The sequence below is a fragment of the Ranitomeya variabilis genome, chromosome 2 (genome assembly GCF_051348905.1).
Source record: "Ranitomeya variabilis isolate aRanVar5 chromosome 2, aRanVar5.hap1, whole genome shotgun sequence".
In the NCBI taxonomy this organism is placed as follows: domain Eukaryota; kingdom Metazoa; phylum Chordata; class Amphibia; order Anura; family Dendrobatidae; genus Ranitomeya; species Ranitomeya variabilis.
The window spans coordinates 148,300,625-148,328,364 of NC_135233.1; the positions used below are offsets into that span (position 1 = coordinate 148,300,625).

The window sequence follows — 27,740 nt, forward strand, 5'->3', positions numbered from 1 at the left end:
TTCTCCAGAAGAGGGGCCCCGGGACTCAGGAGCCTTCTCCAGAAGAGGGGCCCCGGGACTCAGGAGCCTTCTCCAGAAGAGGGGCCCCGGGACTCAGGAGCCTTCTCCAGAAGAGGGGCCCGGGGACTCAGGAGCCTTCTCCAGAAGAGGGGCCCCGGGACTCAGGAGCCTTCTCCAGAAGAGGGGCCCCGGGACTCAGGAGCCTTCTCCAGAAGAGGGGCCCGGGGACTCAGGAGCCTTCTCCAGAAGAGGGGCCCGGGGACTCAGGAGCCTTCTCCAGAAGAGGGGCCCCGGGACCCAGGAGCCTTCTCCAGAAGAGGGGCCCCGGGACTCAGGAGCCTTCTCCAGAAGAGGGGCCCCGGGACTCAGGAGCCTTCTCCAGAAGAGGGGCCCCGGGACTCAGGAGCCTTCTCCAGAAGAGGGGCCCCGGGACTCAGGAGCCTTTTCCAGAAGAGGGGCCCGGGGACTCAGGAGCCTTCTCCAGAAGAGGGGCCCCAGGACGTAGGAGCTTTCTCCAGAAGACGGGCCCCAGGACCCAGGAGCCTTCTCCAGAAGAGGGGCCCCGGGACTCAGGAGCCTTCTCCAGAAGAGGGGCCCGGGGACTCAGGAGCCTTCTCCAGAAGAGGGGCCCCGGGACCCAGGAGCCTTCTCCAGAAGAGGGGCCCCAGGACTCAGGAGCCTTCTCCAGAAGAGGGGCCCCGGGACCCAGGAGCCTTCTCCAGAAGAGGGGCCCCAGGACTCAGGAGCCTTCTCCAGAAGAGGGCCCCGGGACTCAGGAGCCTTCTCCAGAAGAGGAGCCCCGGACAGCGGTACAGAGAGGAGTGCAGCGGCCGAGGCTCAGTGCGCGCCTCAGCTCCAGGGACGCGCAGCCATCGTCTCCTAGCAACCAAAGGACGCGGCTCTCCCAGCACAGTCCGTAGTGGCGCACAGTGGTCCGGAGCCGCCACCATGTCATCTAAACAAGCCAAGAAGAAGGAGTCTGGGCATCGCCTGAGCTCGGCAATGGGGCAGACGCCTAGAGAGTGAGTGTGGGCAGGGCGGGCAGAGGGAGGGCGCCCCCGCTGAGAGTCATGGACGGCTGTAGTAGGCACTGGCACTGTTACAGGGGCCATATATTATGTATGGGCTGTGTCCTAGTTCTTGACAAATAACTATTATGAACAGCTGGCTCCTCAGTTGCACAGGTGTTATGTGACCCTTATGTCCTGCTATGAGACCCTGGTCTCTGCATTCTGTGGCACTATGGTGTGATGGCGCCATCATAGTATGTGGCACAGTCTAATAGTGAGCTACACTGACCCCCCTGGCACCGAGCTACACTGACCACCCCTGGCACCAAGCTATCCTTACCCCCCCTGGCACCAAGCTACACTGACCACCCCTGGCACCGAGCTACGCTGACTACCCCTGGCACCGAGCTACACTGACCCCCCTGGCACTGAGCTATCCTTACCCCCCCTGGCACCAAGCTACACTGACCCCCCTGGCACCAAGCTACGCTGACCCCCCCTGGCACTGAGCTATCCTTACCGCCCCTGGCACCAAGCTACACTGGCCACCCCTGGCACCAAGCTACGCTGACTACCCCTGGCACTGAGCTACACTGACTGCCCCTGGCACAGAGCTACGCTGACTACCCCTGGCACCGAGCTACACTGACTACCCCTGGCACTGAGCTACACTGACTACCCCTGGCACCGAGCTATGCTGACTGCCCCTGGCACCGAGCTACACTGACCACCCCTACCACTGAGCTACACTGACCACCCCTACCACTGAGCTACACTGACCACCCCTGGCACTGAGCTACACTGACCACCCCTGGCACTGAGCTATCCTTACCCCCCCTGGCACCAAGCTACACTGGCTACCCCTGGCACCGAGCTACACTGACTACCCCTGGCACCGAGCTACACTGACTACCCCTGGCACCGAGCTACGCTTACTACCCCTGGCACCGAGCTACGCTGACTGCCCCTGGCACCGAGCTACACTGACCACCCCTACCACTGAGCTACACTGACCACCCCTGGCACAGAGCTACACTGACTACCCCTGGCACCGAGCTACACTGACTACCCCTGGCACCGAGCTACGCTTACTACCCCTGGCACCGAGCTACGCTGACTGCCCCTGGCACCGAGCTACACTGACCACCCCTGGCACTGAGCTACACTGACCACCCCTGGCACAGAGCTACACTGACCACCCCTGGCACAGAGCTACACTGACTACCCCTGGCACCAAGCTACGCTTACTACCCCTGGCACCGAGCTACGCTTACTACCCCTGGCACCGAGCTACACTGACCACCCCTGACACCGAGCTACACTGACCACCCCTACCACTGAGCTACACTGACCACCCCTACCACTGAGCTACACTGACCACCCCTGGCACTGAGCTACACTGACCACCCCTGGCACTGAGCTACACTGACCACCCCTGGCACAGAGCTACACTGACAACCCCTGGCACCGAGCTACACTGACTACCCCTGGCACCGAGCTACACTTACTACCCCTGGCACCGAGCTACACTTAGTACCCCTGGCACAGAGCTACACTGACTACCCCTGGCACCAAGCTACACTGACCACCCCTACCACTGAGCTACACTGACCACCCCTGGCACTGAGCTACACTGACCACCCCTGGCACAGAGCTACACTGACCACCCCTGGCACCGAGCTACACTGACTACCCCTGGCACCGAGCTACACTGACCACCCCTACCACTGAGCTACACTGACCACCCCTGGCACTGAGCTACCCTAACCACCCCTGGCATTGAGCTATACTGACCCCCCCTGGCACCAAGCTACACTGACTACCCCTGGCATCGAGCTATGCTGACCACCCCTGGCACTGAGCTACACGGACCACCCCTGGCACCGAGTTACACTGACCAACCCCTGGCACCGAGCTACACTGACTACCCCTGGCACCGAGCTACACTGACTACCCCTGGCACCAAGCTACACTGACTACCCCTGGCATCGAGCTACACTGACTACCCCTGGCACTGAGCAACACTGACTACCCCTGGCACTGAGCTACACTTACCACCCTGGCACAGAGCTACGCTGACTACCCCTGGCACCGAGCTACACTGACTACCCCTGGCACTGAGCTACACTGACTACCCCTGGCACCGAGCTATGCTGACTGCCCCTGGCACCGAGCTACACTGACCACCCCTACCACTGAGCTACACTGACCACCCCTACCACTGAGCTACACTGACCACCCCTGGCACTGAGCTACACTGACCACCCCTGGCACTGAGCTATCCTTACCCCCCCTGGCACCAAGCTACACTGGCTACCCCTGGCACCGAGCTACACTGACTACCCCTGGCACCGAGCTACACTGACTACCCCTGGCACCGAGCTACGCTTACTACCCCTGGCACCGAGCTACGCTGACTGCCCCTGGCACCGAGCTACACTGACCACCCCTACCACTGAGCTACACTGACCACCCCTGGCACTGAGCTACACTGACCACCCCTGGCACAGAGCTACACTGACCACCCCTGGCACAGAGCTACACTGACTACCCCTGGCACCGAGCTACGCTTACTACCCCTGGCACCGAGCTACGCTTACTACCCCTGGCACCGAGCTACACTGACCACCCCTGACACCGAGCTACACTGACCACCCCTACCACTGAGCTACACTGACCACCCCTACCACTGAGCTACACTGACCACCCCTGGCACTGAGCTACACTGACCACCCCTGGCACAGAGCTACACTGACAACCCCTGGCACCGAGCTACACTGACTACCCCTGGCACCGAGCTACACTTACTACCTTTGGCACCGAGCTACACTTACTACCCCTGGCACAGAGCTACACTGACTACCCCTGGCACCAAGCTACACTGACCACCCCTACCACTGAGCTACACTGACCACCCCTGGCACTGAGCTACACTGACCACCCCTGGCACAGAGCTACACTGACCACCTCTGGCACCGAGCTACACTGACTACCCCTGGCACCGAGCTACACTGACCACCCCTACCACTGAGCTACACTGACCACCCCTGGCACTGAGCTACCCTAACCACCCCTGGCATTGAGCTATACTGACCCCCCCTGGCACCAAGCTACACTGACTACCCCTGGCATCAAGCTATGCTGACCACCCCTGGCACTGAGCTACACGGACCACCCCTGGCACCGAGTTACACTGACCAACCCCTGGCACCGAGCTACACTGACTACCCCTGGCACCGAGCTACACTGACTACCCCTGGCACCAAGCTACACTGACTACCCCTGGCATCGAGCTACACTGACTACCCCTGGCACTGAGCTACACTTACCACCCTGGCACTTAGGTACACTGACTACCCCTACCACAGTCGGCTTTTTCTAATTTGCTGCTCCTTAAAATATTGTTGTCTCACTTTCAATTAATGGCTGAAGTGTAAAGTTGTTCTTATTTTTAATTTAGACTGTTGTGAATTCTGATTTCTATAGTTTATACTGTATGTGTGCACAAAATGGTAATAGAGGCCTTAAAGCTCTCTGAACATATACCATTAAGACTGTGGTTTTAAATTAAAGTAATATGACATGCAAGCCTGTGGAGTGGATAAGCCAAATCTCCGACTCCGACTCCTCAATTTCTTCGACTCTGACTCCAACCCCTCAGCACTGCCTCACTACTGAGTGTGTACATAAAGTGCAGCACAGATTCATCTCCACTCCGACCCCACAGCACTGCCTCTCTACTGAGCATGTACATAAAGTGCAGCACAGATTCATCTCCACTCCGACCCCACAGCACTGCCTCACTACTGAGCATGTACATAAAGTGCAGCACAGATTCATCTCCACTCTGACTCCACAGCACGGCCTCACTACTGAGCATGTACATAAAGTGCAACACAGATTCATCTCCACTGTGACTCCACAGCACTTGCTAATACTACTGATCGTGTACATAAAGTACAGCACAGATTCATCTCCACTCCGACTCCACAGCACTGCCTCACTACTGAGCATGTACATAAAGAGCAGCACAGATTCATATCAACTAAAAGCTGAGATCCTTAGATCAGGAACAGAACAGACATTTCATAACTTTCCCAAATTATTATGAAAATATTTACAGCACATCCTGCACTGAACTACTGACCCCAATTTATTATATATTTTAGGAGTCAGTCCATTTTTTAGCCACTCCAACTCCGACTCCACCAAAATGGACTCCGACTCCACGACTCCGACTCCAACTCCACAGCCCTGATGACATGTTTGGGTTGCAATAGGCAATATACTGTACATTTAACCCCTTACCGACTGCCGATACACCTTTTAAATGACGGCAGTTAAGGGTACTTATTCTTCAGCACCGTTTTTTCACGGCACTGAGAAATACATGTATAGTGCCCCCCAGCATCAGAAAATCTCTTGGGTCTCAACTTCTGGGGTTAGCTGAGACCCTGGAGAACTTGATTCGGGTCAGTTTTTACCCTCCCCAGTCACGTGATTGCCGTTATTCACCGAATGACGACGATCACAAAAAAAAGTTTGATTTTCCATTAATTTCTCTCTCCTCTGAGGAGGCCCCCGTTACCTCCGCCATCCGCAAACCCTCCTGCTCCGTCCCCCGACCCTCCGCATCATCTTCCTAGAAGAAAATGGCGGGTGCATGCGCAGTGCGCCTGCCGAGATCTGCCGGCCGGTACCCGGCAACAATAGGAGATTTTTCCTATTGGTTCATTTTGATCACTGTGATAGACCCTATCACAGTGATCAAAATAAAAAATAGTAAATCAAATTCCCCTTTGTCACCCCCTTAATTAGATAAAGATAATAAAATCCTTTTTTTTTATTTTTTCCATTCTTTGCAGTTAGGGTTAGGGTTGATGCTAGGTTTGGGGTTAGACTTGTGTTAGGGTTGTGTTGGGGGTTAGAGTTGCTTTGAGGTTACGGTTGGGGTGTTGGGGTTAGGGTTGTGTTGGGGTTATGGTTGTGGTTAGGGTTGGGATTAGGGTTAGGGGTTGTGTTAGGGTTGGAGTTAGAATTGGGGGGATTCCACTGTTTAAGCACATCATGGGGTCTCCAAACATGACATACGTACAGGGTATTGGCGTACTCAGGAGAAATTGCACAACAAATTTTTTGGTCTATTTTCTCCTGATACCCTTGTGAAAATAAAAAAGTTTGAGTCTAAAGTAAATTTGTGAAAAAAGTTAAATGTTAATTTTTTCCTTCCACATTGCTTTAGTTCTCGTGAAGCACCTGAAGGGTTAATAAACTTCTTGAATGTGGTTTTGCACAGTTTTTAGAATGGTGTCACTTTTGGCTCCCCAAAGTCACTTCAAATGTGCGGTGGTCCCTAAAAAATGGTTTTGTTAATGTTGTTAGAAAAATGAGAAATCGCTGATCAACTTTTAACCCCTGTAACATCCTAAGAAAAAAAAAAATTATGTTTCCAAAATTGTGCTGATGTAAAGTAGACATGTGAGAAATGTTATTTATTAAGTATTTTGTGTGACATGACTGTCTGATTTAAAGACACAAAAATTAAAGTTTGAAAATTGCTAATTTATTTTAATTTTTGCCAGATTTCCATTTTTTTCATAAATAAACGCAAATCATATGGAAGAAATTTTACCACTAACATGAAGTACAATATGTCAGGAAAAAAACTGTCTCAGAATCAGCGGGATCCATTAAAGCATTCCAGAGTTATAACCACATAAAGTGACAGTGGTCAGAATTGTAAAAAGTGGCCTGGTCATTAAGGTCAAAATTGGCTCTGTCACTAAGGGGTTAAAGGGAATCTCTCACCCTCCCGACACGTAAAGTTGAAACCAGAAGTTTACACACACTTTAAATACACTATATAAAAATATAAAAGACACATATGCATGTTTTTCTCAATATCTGACATGAAATCAGAATAAACCTTTCCCGTTTTTAGGTCAGCTAGGATTACCATAATTATTAATATTTGCCAAATGCCAGAATAATGAGAGAGAATGTTTTAAGGCATTTTTATTACTTACTGAAAAGTGTCTCAAGACAAACTGTACTTCTGATCCAATCATGGGTTGATGAAGCAGGTGAACAAATTTTAGGACTTCAGACAGAAACCCCGAGGAGCCCATGCTGTGACCGGCCGAACACTTCATGTTGACTAGGAGGAAAAGGGGCAAAAGAGGAGGACTTGTCTCACTGTCTCAGTAGGGTGTACTTATGGAGTGGACGTCAGTGGTATACCCCCTTCCCGACATGTGACGGTATAGTACGTCACATGTCGGGACCCCCGCTTTGATGTGCGCTCCGGCGGTGAGCGCACATCAAAGTCGCGACATGTCAGCTGTTTTTTACAGCTGACATGTGCGCGCAATAGCGGCGGGTGAAATCGCGATCACCCGCCGCTATTAACTAGTTAAATGCCGCTGTCAAACTCAGACAGCGGCATTTAACTACCGCATCCGGCCGTGCGGCCGGATATGAGCGCATCGCCGACCCCCGTCACATGATCGGGGGTCGGCGATGTGTCAGGAAGGTAACCATAGAGGTCCTTGAGACCTCTATGGTTACTGATTGCCGGTGGCTGTGAGCGCCCCCCTGTGGTCGGCGCTCACAGCACACCTGCAAATCTGCTGTGTAGCAGCGATCTTATGATCACTGCTGCATAGCAGAGCCGATCGGGCTGTGCCTGCTTCTAGCCTCCCATGGAGGCTATAGAAGCATGGCAAAAGTAAAAAAAAAAAGTTTTTAAAAATGTGAAAAAAATAAAAAAAATATAAAAGTTTAAATCACCCCCCTTTCGCCCCAATCAAAATAAATCAATAAAAAAAAAACCCAACCTACACATATTTGGTATCGCCGCGTTCAGAATCGCCCGATCTATCAATAAAAAAAAAGAATTAACCTGATCGCTAAATGGCGTAATGAGAAAAAAATTCGAAACGCCAGATTTACGTTTTTTTGGTCGCCACGACATTGCATTAAAATGCAATAACGGGCGATCAAAAGAACGTATCTACACCAAAATGCTATAATTAAAAACGCCAGCTCGGCACGCAAAAAATAAGCCCTCACCTGACCCCAGATCACGAAAAATGGAGACGCTACGAGTATCGGAAAATGGCGCAATTTTGTTTTGTTTTGTTTTTTGCAAAGTTTGGAATTTTTTTTCACCACTTAGGTGAAAAATAACCTAGTCATGTTAGGTGTCTATAAACTCGTAGTGACCTGGAGAATCATAATGGCAGGTCAGTTTTAGCATTTAGTGAACCTAGCAAAATAGGCAAGCAAAAAACAAGTGTGGGATTGCACTTTTTTTGCAATTTCACTGCACTTGGAATTTTTTTCCCGTTTTCTAGTACACGACATGCTAAAACCAATGATGTCGTTCAAAAGTACAACTCGTCCCGCAAAAAATAAGCCCTCACATGGCCAAATTGACGGAAAAATAAAAAAGTTATGGCTCTGGGAAGGAGGGTAGCGAAAAACGAAAATGGAAAAACGGAAAAAGCTCCGGGGGTGAAGGGGATACATATGCTGATCTATAGTCATATGAGGGCAGGTGGCCCATAGGCCACATGGTTTTATTTACTCGAGGACCTCTTTTCAGAATAATAGTCAGCTACCCTATTCCCCCGAGTGATGAAAAGGCACATTGATGTACACCAGTCTGGCCGTGCCATACAGACGCCATTTCAGCCTCTAACATTTGATTCTTGCCTTCCACCGGCATCTGTAGACCGGACACTCCGTGTAAACCTGCTGCCACATTACAGAATGAGAGGAACAGATGTGATAACATTCACATTGCTGGCCTGGATTTGTTAATATTTATTATAATCCCTTTCTTACTGTTTTTCTTGTTTGTTTTTTTTAAGCTAATCACCTATTACCTTCCAACTAACAAGATGTCATTAGTCATATTGGCGGGGGGCACAATTCCTGTAGACGTATTGATTGACCTAAAACCTGATCTATTTGTAGATTTCTTTACCTTGATTTGGATGTAAAGTGACACACGTTGTACACATAACAGCTACATTTCAGCAGACGATGCTAGCTCCGCGCAGTATTGTGCCTTTCACTATTGTATTTCAGAAGTACAATGGCTACATGACATTCATGCTTGTATCTACCCAAGTCCAAAAGCCTTTCCTGTGAGTTTTGTCCATCTGCCAAGTATTTGTGATTTTAGAAAGATGAGCCCTTGAGATAAGAGTTTCTGCTGGGCATCATACTTCTGATTTTGGCTGAGACTTTCAGATTGTAACTGACAAGCTAGACTATTTTCCAATTTCTGATTTAGCTTATGGGGGGCCCGCTAGGGCTTAGGGAATACTCAGTACCGGGTTCGGTGGTCGTTAAAGGGGTAGTCACAGTGGCGGCGACCCGGTCCGTGGCCCTGGATGTCCAAGTTAAAGGGAGGGTCTTTAAAGGGGTTGTTTTGAATAAAGAATGTTCGTGACGCCACCTGTGGTATTCAGTCAGGGATGACCGACGCTGTTTAAAGGGGTCCACTGGGGTGATGTTATAGCAGCAGGGATGGTATGACTTCTCACAGGTGAAGCTTAGTCCCCAGGGCTCCCGGTGTAGTAGGCAAAGATGACAGATGGTGTAGTGCCGGGAAGAATTGGAGGACACAAGGTTGAAGTCTCTTTACCTTTTACTGGTAGTATGCAGCCACAGTCAAGGGTACGGATCACAGGTGATGGTGAGGTCCGGCCAGCCTGGAAGCGATTCAGAATCCCCCTAGCCAGATGGGGTTGGAAGCCTTCCTTACTGCGCTGTGTTGTAGTCCCTTGCTGCCTAAGACTTCACACAAGGTCCTCACTTTCTCTCTGTCCTACTAGTAGGGTAATATCCGTATGGCAGGCAACTCGAGCCTTTTTACAGGTACTTGCTGTGACTCTGGGCTCTATATGCTGCTGTGCCTTCGGATGTAATGGTGGACAGGCGACTTGAAATCTCCTGCCCGACAGTTTCTGCTGTTGGGCATACAGTTACTCCCACAATCTCGGAATTCCTGCCACCAGTTTCTTGCGCTGATCCTGGAGTGAGCTCTCTTGCATCTCCTCTCCCAGTATCTTTCCTCTCCTTTGCCTCTTATCCCCTCACAGTCCCCTCACAATCTGCTCTGTCTCTCTCTCTGCTCTTTCCAGGAGCTGTAGAACCTCATGTCTGCACTGCCCCAGCTTTCCTCAAGACTGCCTTACTAACTCCTCCTCCAGCCAGAATATATAGGGAATAGTGTTGAGCGATACCTTCTGATATTTGAAAGTATCGGTATCGGATGGTATCGGCCGATATCCGAAAAATATCAGATATCGCCGATACCGATACCTGATACCAATACAAGTCAATGGGACACAAGTATCGGAAGGTATCCTGGATGGTTCCCAGGGTCTGAAGGAGAGGAAACTCTCCTTCAGGCCCTGGGATCCATATTCATGTGTAAAATAAAGAATAAAAATAAAAAATAGGGATATACTCACCCTCTGATGCGCCCTGGTAGTAACCGCTGTAACCGGCAACCTCTGTTCCTAAGAATGAGCGAGTGAAAGACCTGCGATGACGTCGCGGCTTGTGATTGGTCGCGTGACCGCTCATGTGACCGCTCACGCGACCAATCACAAGCCGCGACGTCATTGCAGGTCCTTCACTCGCTCATTCTTAGGAACGGAGGCTGCCGGTTGCACGTCTGAGGTCCAGGCTCCGTCGGAGGGGTGAGTATATCCATATTTTTTATTTTTATTCTTTATTTTTTACATGAATATGGATCCCAGGGCCTGAAGGAGAGTCTCCTCTCCTCCAGACCCTGGGAACCATACACTGGGAACTTCCGATTCCGATTTCCGATATCACAAAAATATCGGAACTCGGTATCGGAATTCCGATATCGCAAATATTGGCCGATACCCGATACTTGCGGTATCGGAATGCTCAACACTAATAGGGAAGCCATCCACAAACTGGATCAGAGCTCCCCCTTCTGGCCTGGAGTCAGAACAGTGTTGTGTATACATGTCACCTGTTAAAGGGATCTTCCTCGCTTCCCGGCATGGGATCACCCTCCTTGTGAGGAAGGCAACATCACTGTAACAACTGGCCTCCTGGGGTGTTACACTTATAGCTTAATTTAAAATTACTTCACACACTACACTCACGCACAACACTCACATACAACACACATACAACACTCACATACAAAAAACACAGCATTCACAAAACTCACACACAATACACAAAACTCACACGCAACACACACAACATTCTCATACAACACACAAAAAACTTAGAACACGCACACTCACATACAACATTCACATGAAATACACATAAAACTCACGCAAAGACCACACACCCAACACTCACACACAATAAACACACAACATTCACATACAACACACAAAAAGACCACTGTGGTACTTTGCTCACTTAGCTACACATAGCGATAGACACAGGAACACTGTCTCTTTAAATCTTCCACTGTTTTTTTTTTAACAATATTGCAAAAAGCAGAGCAGTGTTAACAAAAAAAACAAACCCAGCCTTCCTAGCCTAAGAAACAAAAAAAGGTTCAGCTTTCCTTAACATGAAAACACAACTCCAGAGCTTGCACCTCCAGGTCCACCCCACACTGAATGCTCTAGAAGGCTGGGTATTTATCCTCTGCACTCCACCCACTGTACAGCTGTTCATTCAACCTAACTGGCTGATTAACCCCATTCAGCACTTAGTGTGCTGGAGCATTTTCTTAGGTTGATGTCATTAAATCTAACACCCTCAGTGAAACATACTCCATACACATAAAACACACACAACTTATGCAACACACAGACCACACACACTCAGAAACAGCACACACACAAAACATACAATATTCACATACAACACACACAAAAGTCACACACAACACTCCGGCAACATACACATACAACACACAAAGATCACACACAACACACAGACAATGTTCACACACAACATACAGCTAACATACGCAACACATACAATATTCACATACAGCACACAAAATACACACAGACCACACACAACACTCAGATATAAAACAAACCATACACGACACTCACAATATATACACAACTTGACATACAAGACACATGAAGACCACACACAAATTTCACAAAGACCACACACACAGATAATACACATAATATTCACATATAATACCCACAACATTCACATACAACACACACAAAACTCAAACACATGCCACACACAACACTCACAGCACACACATAACATTCACATACAACACACACATACCACACACACAACACTCACAGCATGCACATAACATTCACATACAGTACAGACCAAAAGTTTGGACGCACCTTCTCATTTAAAGATTTTTCTGTATTTTCATGACTATGAAAATTGTACATTCACACTGAAGGCATCAAAACTATGAATTAACACATGTGGAATGATATACTTAGCAAAGAAGTGTGAAACAACTGAAATTATGTCTTATATTCTAGGTTCTTCAAAGTAGCCACCTTTTGCTTTGATGACTGCTTTGCACACTCTTGGCATTCTCTTGATGGAGCTTCAAGAGAAAGTCACCGGGAATGGTTTTCACTTCACAGGTGTGCCCTGTCAGGTTTAATAAGTGGGATTTCTTGCCTTATAAATGGGGTTGGGACCATCAGTTGTGTTGTGCAGAAGTCTGGTGGATACACAGCTGATAGTCCTACTGAATAGACTGTTAGAATTTGTATTATGGCAAGAAAAAGCAGCTAAGTAAAGAAAAACGAGTGGCCATCATTACTTTAAGAAATGAAGGTCAGTCAGTCCGAAAAATTGGGCAAACTTTGAAAGTGTCCCGAAGTGCAGTGGCAAAAACCATCAATTGCTACAAAGAAACTGGCTCACATGAGGACCGCCCCAGGAAAGGAAGACCAAGAGTCACCTCTGCTTCTGAGAATAAGTTTATCCGAGCCACCAGCCTCAGAAATTGCAGGTTAACAGCAGCTTAGATTATAGACCAGGTCAATGCCACACAGAGTTCTAGCAGCAGACACATCTCTATTACAACTGTTAAGAGGAGACTTTGTGCAGCAGGCCTTCATTGTAAAATAGCTGCTAGGAAACCACTGCTAAGGACAGGCAACATGCAGAAGAGTCTTGTTTGGGCTAAAGAACACAAGGAATGGACATTAGACCAGTGGAAATCTGTGCTTTGGTCTGATGAGTCCAAATTCGAGATCTTTGGTTCCAACCACCGTGTCTTTGTGCGACTCAGAAAAGGTGAACGGATGGACTCTACATGCCTGGTTCCCACCGTGAAGCATGGAGGAGGAGGTGTGATGGTGTGGGGGTGCTTTGCTGGTGACACTGTTGGGGATTTATTGAAAATTGAAGGCATACTGAACCAGCATGGCTACCACAGCATCTTGCAGCAGCATGCTATTCCATCTGGTTTTCGTTTAGTTGGACCATCATTTATTTTTCAACAGGACAATGACCCCAAGCACACCTCCAGGCTGTGTAAGAGCTATTTGACCAAGAAGGACAGTGATGGGGTGCTACACCAGATGACCTGGCCTCCAGTCACCAGACCTGAACCCAATTGAGATGGTTTGGGGTGAGCTGGACTGCAGAGTGAAGGCAAAAGGGCCAACAAGTGCTAAGCATCTCTGGGAACTCCTTCAAGATTGTTGGAAGACCATTCCCGGTGACTACCTCTTGAAGCTCATCAAGAGAATGCCAAGAGTGTGCAAAGCAGTCATCAAAGCAAAAGGTGGCTACTTTGAAGAACCTAGAATATGAGACATAATTTCAGTTGTTTCACACTTCTTTGCTAAGTATATAATTCCACATGTGTTAATTCATAGTTTTGATGCCTTCAGTGTGAATTTACAGTTTTCATAGTCATGAAAATACAGAAAAATCTTTAAATGAGAAGGTGTGTCCAAACTTTTGGTCTTTACTGTACAACACACACTAAACTAACACAGACCACACACACCATTCACAACACAGACAACACATACACTTTCATTGTGTTTGTCTTTGATGTTAAAAAATACATTTCTTTGTTCACCCACTTGTTAATAGACATTCTTTTTTTCCTATAATGAAGTGTATGGAACAGTACTTGCAAAATATGCCATAATTAGAGAGCTCTGCCATTTGAAAAAAGTTCCAAAACACGATTATAATACAAATATGTCTGTATTTTAGGGAAAAATGCAAAAAATAAATTAAAAAAAGCTATGCGTCTATCCTCTGGCAACAAAATCTATGGCAACTTATTAACAGGGGTCGCTGTGGATTTCGACTTTCCTTTTGATACCAAAGCTGAGGGCCCATAAGGCAAATTGTGTTGCTCAATTTTCAGCCACTGACAATGAGTTCTATTCATCTGAATGGGTTTATTTCAGTTGAATGGCAAAGTTGTAGAATTTTCCTCAACAAAATCTGCAGCAAATACACATGTGAACATATGCTTAAAGCCTGCACCAAATGTACATTTCTGAATACATTCCACAGTATGTAAATTGGACTTTACCATATATCAGCCAGTTATCTGCCACTGTAATAACATGTAAATCTGGATTCGGACTTTTACAGTGTCTGATCCATGTGAAGTTACCCTCAGGATATGTTCACACAGATTTTTTAGATGGCTTTTGAAGCGGATTAATATGAAAAACACTTCAAGTATTCTTTGAATAAGGTTCGTAATAACTTCAATGTAAAAACATGCCTGTAGTTCACGTGACGCTGGAAAAAGAAACAAAATGGTTTAAATTTGACTAGTGACTAAAAAAATGCTCCATACAGAAAAAAATGCATTAAACAATGAAACACAATAAAATGCCCCCAAAAATGTGTTTTCTGTAGTATTTCTGGCTGCAAATACTCTGTGTGAACGGACCTTTAAAGGGAACCTGTCACCCCCCCAGGCGTTTGAAACTAAAAGAGCCACCTTGTGCAGCAGTAATGCTGCATTCTGACAAGGTGGCTCTTTTAGTTCTGGGTGCTGTAACTGCCGAAATAATCAGTTTTGTAATTTGCCTTTCCCCCCTGCTGCAGACGCCACTCAGCCGTCACTCAAACCTTCTTGGCGCCGGGCGCCGCCTCCTCACCGCTGTTTTGAAATGAGCCGGCGCCTGCGCTCTTTTCTCCTGCCTTGGGCAGGCGCAGTGAGCGCTGCCCATCCTCTGTGCTCATATGCAGTCTAGCTGACTGCGCCTGTGCGGCCGCCCTGCCTGTGAATCCCAGCCCCGCAGTGTCTTCTTATTTATTCATACTACGGGGCTGGGATTCACAGGCAGGGCGGCCGCCCAGGCGCCGTCAGCTGGACTGCATATGAGGACAGACGGGCAGCGCTCACTGCACCTGCACCACTGATTTGATGCCAAATGATTAATAATGACATTGCCCCTTGAGGCTACGTTCCCTCTGTGAGATTTTGGTGAGTTTTTGAAGTTGCAGATTTTCTTCATCGATTATATAAATTATATTTCTTGCAGTTTTTTCATTGCCTTTTTATCTCGTTTTTACTGCTGCATTTTTTTGTTTCTTGTTGGTATGTCATATTTTAATAAAAGTTGCTTTGTTTTTGATAGTTCTTGGTATTTGGCTTTGATAAAATGTTATAGATAGATAGTACATGTGTTTTGATGAGTTTCCTGCCCGTAAATGCAGTAAGAACACATGTGCATTTTTTTACCTGCTTGATTTCCGTATCTAATGTGAGTATATGGGGAAAATCTACACATCAAGCTCAGCGTACTCCGCAGGAGAAATTGACACGTTGCAGATTTGAAACATGCACTGCAGGTCAGCTTACGCAGCGTAAAAAAGAAGCACGGTGGGCAGGAGATTGCTAGAAATCCCATCCACTTTGCAGGGACTGTAAGCAGGTACAGACGGTGCCTGAAATTCAGTCCTGGCATTTGTAATCACACAGGCCCATGCTGTCCCCGTCTCCATCAACCAGATGGGATATATTACTAATATTACCCTGGAAGGAGGAAAGGGAGATTTACTACAAGACCAATATTTCTAATGATACCCGTGGCCTGCTGGGGTAAGTTACGGAGTCAGCGACTTTGTGCTCCATCACAACTCTTAACAGTATGGGTGTCTTGAGAACACAGATTCTGTTAGCAACGTAGCAGACAAAGCAGCCCATGACCCAACAGGCCCTTCTGGCATTTGCCGGAATTGCCAGATGGCCAGTCCGGCCCTGACTGTAAGGTACTGTCATGTCGGACGCTGTTCAGACCAGGTCGTTCAACAGACAGCGGTAATTCCGCTTTTGACCACTATGTGCTCATTGGCGTCAGCTAGATTTTATCTAGGTGTTCTGGGGTTAATTTACCTGATGCTCGGATTGGAAGCTGGGCCATGCCCATTGCCTTTAAATAGTTCTCCTGAACATTGGGCGTTGCCGATTATAGCTTCTGTCTTGTGCGTTGTTATCTCGGTCTGGAGTGGTGAGCTAGAAGTTGGAGTATCGTTGCTGGTGGTGTATTTCCCTTTGTCTTATTTACTCCTTCCTATATTTGTATTTATTTTGCCCTGCGCATTTATAGTGTATTCCTGAGTGACTGCGGTGTGGTGTATATTTTCCGTTATCCTTGTCTGTTCTAACTGTGGGTATTGGTGTATGATCTTTTCACTGGGTGGTGGGCGGTGGTTTCAGCCTAGGGTTGAAAAAGGAGACAGGGCGAGGGTTGAGGCCTAGACATGCACACCATCAGTGTAAACTCTAGGTAGAGGGTCAGTCAGGATTTCCCTAGTCTGAGGGAAATTGCAGGGGCCCGGGTTATTAGCTCTTGCCCACCTAGTCTCACCGTGACATTATAATCGGCCTTTAAAACAAAAAAAAAAGGGGGTTTCCTTTTTTTTTCTGTTTTGTCATGGATCCCATGACTTCCATAACCTGCCAGTTGGAGGCGCTGTCCCCACAGGTCACTGAGTTGAGGGGGGCAGTGCAGCAACAGGGACTAGCAGTATCTAATGTGCAAGCTGGAGCGACAGGTAGAGTTGCTGAGCCTAAGTTTCCTTTGCCTGAAAAATTTGCTGGGGAACGCAGTAAATTTGTTTCTTTTCGTGAAGCTTGCAAACTATATTTCCGTATGCGCCCGATCTCCTCAGGTAATGAGGCTCAGCGTGTGGGCCTGGTGTTGTCATTGTTAAGCGGGGATCCCCAAGCCTGGGCGTTTTCTTTGCCATCTGATTCTGCTGCATTTGACTCTGTGGAGAGTTTTTTTCCTTTCTTGGAAATATTTACGATGAGCCAGACAGAATGGCTCTAGCAGAATCTAAGATACGCACTATTCGCCAGGGGGAGCGAGTTGCAGAGGATTACTGTTCTGAATTTCGTCGCTGGGCGATCGATACACAGTGGAATGATCCAGCGCTGCGGAGTCAGCTTATTCATGGGGTTTCTGGAAGGGTTAAAAAAGCCCTTTTGATGTATGAGACTCCTACTTCTCTAGATTCCGCTATGAGTCTGGTTGTCCGCATGATCGCAGTTTGCGTCAGGGGGAGCATGAGACACCGCCTATGGGAGAGGGTTTAGGTTCATGTGTGGTTGCTGCAGGTGAGCCCACGGAGCCTATGCAAATCACAGGGGTGTCACATGTGAAGCGTCGAGCCCCTGAGCTCAGGAAGCAGGGAGCCTGTTTTTACTGCGGTAAGACTGGTCATTTTATTAACATCTGTCCTCTACTGTCTAAGAAAGACGCAATGGCGGAAAACTTCTAAGCTTAGAGGGTGTGGAGGAGACCAATCTGAGCTTATATATATCCTCCATGGTGGTTTCTCAATGCATGCTCCCTGCTAAGGTTATAATCGCTGGCAGTGAGCTGCCAATTACTGTGTTTGTGGATAGTGGTTCAGCCACAAATCTCATTGATGAGGAGTTTGCGCGCACAGCAGGTTTTAGGATTGAAAAACTGCCTCATCCTATCCGTGTGGTCACCATCAATGCTGCTCCTCTCTCACAGGGGGAGATTACTGAATTTGTGGCTGAGGTGAAACTCCACATTGGGGTTCTACATTCCAAGCAGGTTACGTGTAAGGTACTCAGGAATCTTCCTGCTCAGGTGGTTTTGGGTTTTCCATGGTTGTCTATGCACAACCCGGTAATTGACTGGAAAACTCAAGACATAATTCAGTGAAGCGAATTCTGACAGGAGAATTGCCTGGCCACATGTGTGTCTGCTGTGACTTCAAGCGTTCCGGAGTCACTTCTGGATTTTGTGGATGTGTTCTCTGAGAAGGGTTGTTCAGAGTTGCCGCCACATCGCCCCTATGACTGTACTATTAGATTTAAACCAGGGGCCAAATTGCCTAAAGCAAGGATGTTTAACATCTCCGGTCCGGAGAGACAAGCATTAAAGGATTACATTGCTGAAAGTTTGAGCAAAGGGCACATCAGGCCTTCATCCTCGCCTGTGGCAGCAGGGTTCTTCTTCGTGAAGAGGAAAGATGGCGGATTACGCCCGTGTTTGATTTCAGGGAATTGGACCAGATTACGGTTCGTGATCCATACCCTATGCCACTAATACCAGATTTGTTCAACCAGGTGGCAGGTGCTAAGTGGTTTACCAAGCTTGACCTCAGGGGGGCGTACAACCTCATAAGAGTCCGTCAAGGTGATGAGTGGAAGACGGCTTTTAATACCCCTGAGGGTCATTTTGAAAATTTGGTGATGCCATTTGGGTTGACTAACGCACCTGCAGTGTTCCAACATTTCATTAATGATGTGTTTTCGCATGTTTTGGGGAAATTCGTTATCGTGTACCTAGATGACATTCTCATATATTCTTGCGACCGTGATACTCATTTAGATCATGTCAGGCAGGTGTTACAGCTTCTCAGAGAGAATAAGCTGTATGCTAAACTTCAGAAATGTGTATTTTGTGTTCAAGAGTTGCCTTTCTTGGGTTATATTGTGTCTGCTTGTGGTTTTAAAATGGTGCAAGCGGTGCTGCATTGGGAACGGCCTGATAACCTGAAAGCACTTCAGCGGTTCCTTGGGTTTCTAACTACTATAGGAAATTTATCAAGGACTAGCTGAAGAGCCCGGCATTGCCTGGGCATAGTAAATATCTGTGGTTAGTTATAGCACCTCACTTCTCTTATTTTCCTATCACGCCTCTCATTTTCCCCCTCACATCTCTCATTTTCTCCCTCACACCTCTCATTTTCCCCCTCACACCTCTCATTTTCCCCCTCACTCCTCTTATTTTCCCCCTCACTCCTCTCATTCCCCCCTAACACTTGTCATTTCGACCTCACATCTGTCATTTTCCGATCACTCCACTATTTTTCCTCACTCCTCTCATTTTGCACTCACACCTTTTCATTTTCACCTCACACCTTACATAGTTACATAGTACATAGTTATTAAGGTTGAAGGAAGACTGTAAGTCCATCTAGTTCAACCCATAGCCTAACCTAACATGCCCTAACATGTTGATCCAGGGGAAGGCAAAAAAAAACCATGTGGCAAAGAGTAACTCCACCATGGGGAAAAAAATTCCTTCCCGACTCCACATACGGCAATCAGACTAGTTCCCTGGATCAACGCCTTATCAAGGAATCTAGTGTATACAGTGGGGCAAAAAAGTATTTAGTCAGTCAGCAATAGTGCAAGTTCCACCACTTAAAAAGATGAGAGGCGTCTGTAATTTACATCATAGGTAGACCTCAACTATGGGAGACAAACTGAGAAAAAAAAATCCAGAAAATCACATTGTCTGTTTTTTTATCATTTTATTTGCATATTATGGTTGAAAATAAGTATTTGGTCAGAAACAAACAATCAAGATTTCTGGCTCTCACAGACCTGTAACTTCTTCTTTAAGAGTCTCCTCTTTCCTCCACTCATTACCTGTAGTAATGGCACCTGTTTAAACTTGTTATCAGTATAAAAAGACACCTGTGCACACCCTCAAACAGTCTGACTCCAAACTCCACTATGGTGAAGACCAAAGAGCTGGCAAAGGACACCAGAAACAAAATTGTAGCCCTGCACCAGGCTGGGAAGACTGAATCAGCAATAGCCAACCAGCTTGGAGTGAAGAAATCAACAGTGGGAGCAATAATTAGAAAATGGAAGACATTCAAGACCACTGATAATCTCCCTCGATCTGGGGCTCCACGCAAAATCCCACCCTGTGGGGTCAGAATGATCACAAGAACGGTGAGCAAAAATCCCAGAACCACGCGGGGGGACCTAGTGAATGAACTGCAGAGAGCTGGGACCAATGTAACAAGGCCTACCATAAGTAACACACTACGCCACCATGGACTCAGATCCTGCAGTGCCAGACGTGTCCCACTGCTTAAGCCAGTACATGTCCGGGCCCGTCTGAAGTTTGCTAGAGAGCATTTGGATGATCCAGAGGAGTTTTGGGAGAATGTCCTATGGTCTGATGAAACCAAACTGGAACTATTTGGTAGAAACACAACTTGTCGTGTTTGGAGGAAAAAGAATACTGAGTTGCATCCATCAAACACCATACCTACTGTAAAGCATGGTGGTGGAAACATCATGCTTTGGGGCTGTTTCTCTGCAACGGGGCCAGGACGACTGATCCGGGTACATGAAAGAATGAATGGGGCCATGTATCGTGAGATTTTGAGTGCAAACCTCCTTCCATCAGCAAGGTCATTGAAGATGAAACGTGGCTGGGTCTTTCAACATGACAATGATCCAAAGCACACCGCCAGGGCAACGAAGGAGTGGCTTCGCAAGAAGCATTTCAAGGTCCTGGAGTGGCCTAGCCAGTCTCCAGATCTCAACCCTATAGAAAACCTTTGGAGGGAGTTGAAAGTCCGTGTTGCCAAGCGAAAAGCCAAAAACATCACTGCTCTAGAGGAGATCTGCATGGAGGAATGGGCCAACATACCAACAACAGTGTGTGGCAACCTTGTGAAGACTTACAGAAAACGTTTGACCTCTGTCATTGCCAACAAAGGATATATTACAAAGTATTGAGATGAAATTTTGTTTCTGACCAAATACTTATTTTTCACCATAATATGCAAATAAAATGATAAAAAAACAGACAATGTGATTTTCTGGATTTTTTTTTCTCAGTTTGTCTCCCATAGTTGAGGTCTACCTATGATGTAAATTACAGACGCCTCTCATCTTTTTAAGTGGTGGAACTTGCACTATTGCTGACTGACTAAATACTTTTTTGCCCCACTGTATACCCTGTAACATTATACTTTTCCAGAAAGGTATCCAGTCCCCTCTTAAATTTAATTAATGAATCACTCATTACAACATCATACGGCAGAGAGTTCCATAGTCTCACTGCTCTTACAGTAAAGAATCTGCACCTGTTATTATGCTTAAACCTTCTTTCCTCCAGACGTAGAGGATGCCCCCTTGTCCATGTCTCAGGTCTATGATTAAAAAGATCAGCAGAAAGGTCTTTGTACTGTCCCCTCATATATTTATACATTAAAATAAGATCACCCCTTAGTCTTCGTTTTTCCAAACTAAATAGCCCCAAGTGTAATAACCTATCTTGGTATGGCAGACCCCCCAGTCCTCTAATAACCTTGGTCGCTCTTCTCTGCACCCGCTCCAGTTCAGCTATGTCTTTCTTATACACCGGAGACCAGAACTGTGCACAGTATTCTAAGTGTGGTCGAACTAGTGACTTGTATAGAGGTAAAATTATGTTCTCCTCATGAGCATCTATGCCTCTTTTAATACATCCCATTATTTTATTTGCCTTTGTAGCAGCTGCCTGACACTGGCCACTGAATATGAGTTTGTCATCCACCCATACACCCAGGTCTTTTTCATTGACGGTTTTGCCCAGAGTTTTAGAATTAAGCACATAGTTATACATCTTATTACTTCTACCCAAGTGCATGACCTTAAATTTATCCCCATTAAAGCTCATTTGCCATTTATCAGCCCAAGCTTCTAGTTTACATAAATCATCCTGTAATATAAAATTGTCCTCCCCTGTATTGATTACCCTGCAGAGTTTAGTGTCATCTGCAAATATTGAAATTCTACTCTGAATGCCCCCTACAAGGTCATTAATAAATATGTTAAAAAGAAGAGAGCCCAATACTGACCCCTGTGGTACCCCACTGCTAACCGTGACCCAGTCCGAGTGTGCTCCATTAATAACCACCCTTTGTTTCCTATCCCTGAGCCAGCTCTCAACCCACTTACACATATTTTCCCCTATCCCCATTACTCTCATTTTATGTAACAACCTTTTGTGTGGCACCGTATCAAAAGCTTTGGAAAAGTCCATATATACTACGTCCACTGGGTTCCCTTGGTCCAGTCCGGAACTTACCTCTTCATAGAAGCTGTTCAAATTAGTCTGACATGAACGGTCCCTAGTAAACCCGTGCTGATACTGGGTCATGAGGTTATTCCTCTTCAGATACTCCAGCATAGCCTCCCTTAGAATGCCCTCCAGGATTTTACCCACAGTAGAGGTTAAGCTTACTGGCCTATAATTACCGAGTTCAGTTTTTGCCCCTTTTTTGAATATTGGCACCACATTTGCTATACGCCAGTCCTGTGGTACAGACCCTGTTATTATGGAGTCTTTAAAGATTAAAAATAATGGTCTATCAATGACTGTACTTAGTTCCTGCAGTACTCGGGGGTGTATCTGCAGCACCCCAGAGTCCTGGTCGTTGCAGTACTGTGGCTCCGCCACTATGGGGAGCTACGGTGCGTCCGATGGCACTGAAGGAGTTCATCTGATCAGGTATCACAGACACCAATACATTTCACAGCCGGGCCTCCGGGGGGAGCTAAGGGTGCTATTCATTAGGCCACTCCCCACCATAGTGGGTAAACTGGGGGTCAGGCAGGAAGTTAGATGAGAAAGCTGACTGGATTGGACGAAGCAACACCTAGTGGCAGAGGGTGTTGTGGAGGAAGAGACAGTAGGGTCTCTGTCAGGGGTGGGATCCTGACAGAGGCTTGGCATTGAAAAGAACGTAACGGGTCCGCGCCAGCTCCGGGAAGCGGCGGGACCCAAGAAAGGACTAGAAGCGAGATAGATTGTGCTGAGTGAGAAACGAGATCAAGCAATAGGAGAATACCAGTAGGGGTCGTGCTGTAAGACCGGAGCAACATCCTACTGAGGCGCACTACCGGTGGCCGGAACGCCGAGGGAGTATTACAATAACCAGCTTCAAGCAATACTCTAAACAGCGGCAGGACAGTCAGTTTAAGGTGGGCTGTCTAACACATACCACCTATGAAGTCTTGGGAGGCAATTGCGGGAGAGGGGCGTCTCTAGGGTCCCGAAAGAACTCCAGGCCTATCCGACAAACGGGTGCCGTTCTAACTGTAACATCAGGAAGGGACGGAAGATTAGAAGAACATCATTTAATCGAGTTGTGAGGGAACTTAAGAAACAGACACAACGGTTGTGGGGTACTTTCCGTAAGCATAGCAGGGAAGGACTACAACACATAGCGCTAAGAAGGAAGGCACCGATTTCCACCTGTGAAGTGAACTCTGGAGGTGCCATTGGACCGGCCGGACTTGCGCAGCCTGGTGAACCATATTCTGGACTGAGGACTCAGAGATCTCCAGTAAAGAGGTAAAGAGACTGCAACCTGGTGTCCTCGTTATTTACCGCGACCTGCACCCCACAACTGCACCACCAACATCCACACCTATTATTTACTGTGCGCCCCACGGCAGGGTCACGGACCGGGGCCTAGCCGCCGTGACAACCCCCAGAAGCAGAGACTCGTAGGCCCGGTATCGGGTACCCCTCGGCCCTGCGGCGGTGTGGGGGCGCCACAACTTGGCGTCACAAACAGGATCTACTAAAGCCTGAAGAATCAGGTCATGTGTGCCTTGGAACTGTGATTTGTTGTGCTTGGACTGTACTTTATTGCAAAGACTGTGCTGCGCCATTTACCGCCAAAAGTTCCCGCCAAAAACCGCCGCCATTGCTACGCCAGAGAAGCAGGAGGGCGTGCCATGGGAGGAGACTACCAAAGTGGCGCCAGAAACGGTGATCGCCCCCTGCGCCTCTTGTTGCAAAGCGATGACCTGCCTCAAAGCAGAGAACTGCCCCCTGACTTGCGATGGCGGGAACGAGGTGAAGGAGGACCTCGACCTTGGAGAGATGGCAGAGTTAGATGCATGCATTGCCGCCGAATGCCGGACAGCGACGATGAACAGCAGGGGCTCGAACAATGGCGAGGTGATCCCGGCTTGTCCTCACCCATCAGAGGAGGACCCGCGTCCACCGCAGCGGGAGGACCTGAGTTCCTCGGAGCCGGTAGCGGAGCTGAGCCGACCTATCCTGACTTCGGAACTAGCCGAGGAGGAGCTATGGGGAGCGGAGCCGTATCCGGAGGCTGCCGAGGAGGGGCTGCGGTCCGGGTTGCAGTCGACTCCAGCGTCCTCGTTAATGAAACAGATCGACATCGGTGGAATCACATCAGACGCAGGTATAGAAAGCGCCCTTGCTCCCCCGACCGATCCCGATCCTGCGATCGATCCTCGCCTTCGCAATAACCGTTTCCTCTTGGCGGGGCTAGGGGTATTATCCCCCGGTGCAATGGGGAGGCTGATACCTCTGCCACCGACCCAGACGGGGGAGTTCGTAGATGTGAGCCCGGAGGGAGTCATCCTCCGGTGGGAGGCCCCCCAGATTGGGCTGGATGGAGTCCGGCGAGAAGGTCACACCATTGCCGTGCTGAATTGGGAACAATACAAGCGGTACTTGATCCTACAATGGAGGGACTGGAAGGAGAGGGAACAGACTACCGCCGCATCAGCCGTGGACCAAGGACTGAAGCCTGCACGGTCGGGAGATGTCCACCATCAGCTGATGTCTGGCAACCTACCAAGAGAATAAACCTCGATACCATGAATCTGTAAATAGTTGCTGTTTTCCTGTGTTCTGCTAAACCCGTCCAGGGTAAACTTTTAAAGGGATCCTTTTGTTGACCCGGGATCCCTATTGTTTTGTTTTCTTGTTTGTCTTTCAAGTTTTTGCACAAAGTTTACAGAACTGCTGAAATCATGAACAGTGCATGATCCGAACTTCTTGTAAATAGTTTGCACCTTATTAAAGGCGCTCCCTACTGGTTTTACTTTAAGGAGGACTCTTTGCGAAGATACGCTACCTCACAGAGACTTGGTCCTCTCTTAAAGGGGATGTTCATTTGTCACGCTTCGATAGTAATATTGCTTAAGATGAGTAGCAATAATGTCTTGACCAAAGGAAATGATGATAATGTTTATATGAGAAAAGTTATATGTGTTTAACTGGTTAAATGTGAAGAAATATTGATAATGTGCTCTGAGAAGAAAAAGGTGAAAGATAGAAGAAGGATGCAGTGGACCCGTAGAGATAGACGTGGTGTCCAGCATGCATAGTAGACAGAAAGATAATGAGAAGGCTAATGTTCGATAGAAAATGTTTTTTTTTATAATGCTGATGGATAGTTAATGGGGATAGAAGGTAAACCCTGAGTTCTCATAGGAGTCAAGAAGAGATGGCTCAGTGCTCTAAAACTGAAAGTAATGTTATGTTCTATACTGTGTATAGTAGTTGAAAAGGCAGTAGGCCCTGGCTGAACGGGGCGGTCCTGTAACTGAAAGGAGAGGCAGTAGGTCTGGTGCCGATAGGACAGGCGGTCCTGCAGATTTAAAGAAGGAGAATGAAAAAGTTAAAATACCTTATAATGTGATTATAGGAAGGTCTTTAGTGGATTCAGAGTGTATGTCCTTAAAGGCAAAGTTAAATTATTGTTCAACAATTTTTGCACTTAGTAGAATACCCGGTTGGGTAAGAAAAGTTAATTATAGCATGTTGCTATGATATTTTACCATGTTTGTAACGTTCAAGTGTCCTCACCTCCCATAAAGGGAAGCTCTGTTCAAATATGCTTATTGTTATTGCACTCAACAAAACTGTATGTCTTTTTGCTAACTTGTATTGTTGTTTTCTTCCCAGTCCCGGAGTACTGTGTTTAACCAGGGGGGAGTGCAGCGCCCCAGAGTCCTGGTCGTTGCAGTACTGTGGCTCCGCCACTATGGGGAGCTACGGTGCGTCCGATGGCACTGAGGGAGTTCATCTGATCAGGTATCACAGACACCAATACATTTCACAGCCGGGCCTCCGGGGGGAGCTAAGGGTGCTATTCATTAGGCCACTCCCCACCATAGTGGGTAAACTGGGGGTCAGGCAGGAAGTTAGATGAGAAAGCTGACTGGATTGGACGAAGCAACACCTAGTGGCAGAGGGTGTTGTGGAGGAAGAGACAGTAGGGTCTCTGTCAGGGGTGGGATCCTGACAGAGGCTTGGCATTGAAAAGAACGTAACGGGTCCGCGCCAGCTCCGGGAAGCGGCGGGACCCAAGAAAGGACTAGAAGCGAGATAGATTGTGCTGAGTGAGAAACGAGATCAAGCAATAGGAGAATACCAGTAGGGGTCGTGCTGTAAGACCGGAGCAACATCCTACTGAGGCGCACTACCGGTGGCCGGAACGCCGAGGGAGTATTACAATAACCAGCTTCAAGCAATACTCTAAACAGCGGCAGGACAGTCAGTTTAAGGTGGGCTGTCTAACACATACCACCTATGAAGTCTTGGGAGGCAATTGCGGGAGAGGGGCGTCTCTAGGGTCCCGAAAGAACTCCAGGCCTATCCGACAAACGGGACAAAATGGCCGCGGGATGCCGCGCGTGCGCAGATGGAGATCGCGGCGGCCATTTTCCTGAAGCCGCGGCCAGCAGAGCGCCGCTTCTGCGCACGCGCGGCCAAAGGAAGATGGCCGCGCCCACCGACCACCAATGGAATAACGGACATCGCTGCTATTTTCACCCCCCCGTGCAGGATTGGGGACGTTGGACATGCGCACACCACTACGCCACCAACGGAAAACTACGCAATATCTGGGGGAAGAAGCCACGCCCATCCGACCTGACCAGCCTGATTGACAGGCGAAAATGACTACTTTGGTAACGTATTTCGGCAGCATAGGTGGGGAATCGGGGTCCACAAACTACACTACTGTAATGCACAGCTCAGGCCATATTTAACAGTATTTTTATCTCATACCGAAAAAAACGGGGTGATAGGTTCCCTTTAAGAAACAGACACAACGGTTGTGGGGTACTTTCCGTAAGCATAGCAGGGAAGGACTACAACACATAGCGCTAAGAAGGAAGGCACCGATTTCCACCTGTGAAGTGAACTCTGGAGGTGCCATTGGACCGGCCGGACTTGCGCAGCCTGGTGAACCATATTCTGGACTGAGGACTCAGAGATCTCCAGTAAAGAGGTAAAGAGACTGCAACCTGGTGTCCTCGTTATTTACCGCGACCTGCACCCCACAACTGCACCACCAACATCCACACCTATTATTTACTGTGCGCCCCACGGCAGGGTCACGGACCGGGGCCTAGCCGCCGTGACAACCCCCAGAAGCAGAGACTCGTAGGCCCGGTATCGGGTACCCCTCGGCCCTGCGGCGGTGTGGGGGCGCCACATATCTCATCCGGGCACGGAGATTTGTCAATTTTAGTTATTTTTAGACGCCGCTGTACTTCCTGCTGGGTTAAGCAGGTGACATTTAATGGGGAATTTTTATCGCTAGTCATTTTGTCTGCCATGGGATTTTCTTTTGTCAATACTGATGAAAAAAAGTCATTTAGCATATTGGCTTTTTCCTCATCCTCATCCACCATTTCACCCAGACTATTTTTAAGGGGGC

The 27,740-nt window shown here is 47.8% G+C and overlaps 1 protein-coding gene across 2 annotated transcripts in view; it reads left to right on the forward strand.

The window, feature by feature from the left end:
- The first annotated feature begins 853 nt into the window (after positions 1-853).
- ADGB (androglobin) overlaps positions 854-27,740 on the forward strand; it is a 509,594-nt gene continuing 482,707 nt past the window's right edge. The window contains exon 1 of one of the 2 annotated variants that reach the window (XM_077283074.1): positions 854-1,022. In XM_077283074.1, coding sequence (XP_077139189.1) covers positions 949-1,022 — 74 coding nt within the window. In that variant the 5' untranslated portion in view covers positions 854-948. The remainder of the gene's footprint in view (positions 1,023-27,740) is intronic. The other variant, XM_077283075.1, reaches the window with a different exon arrangement.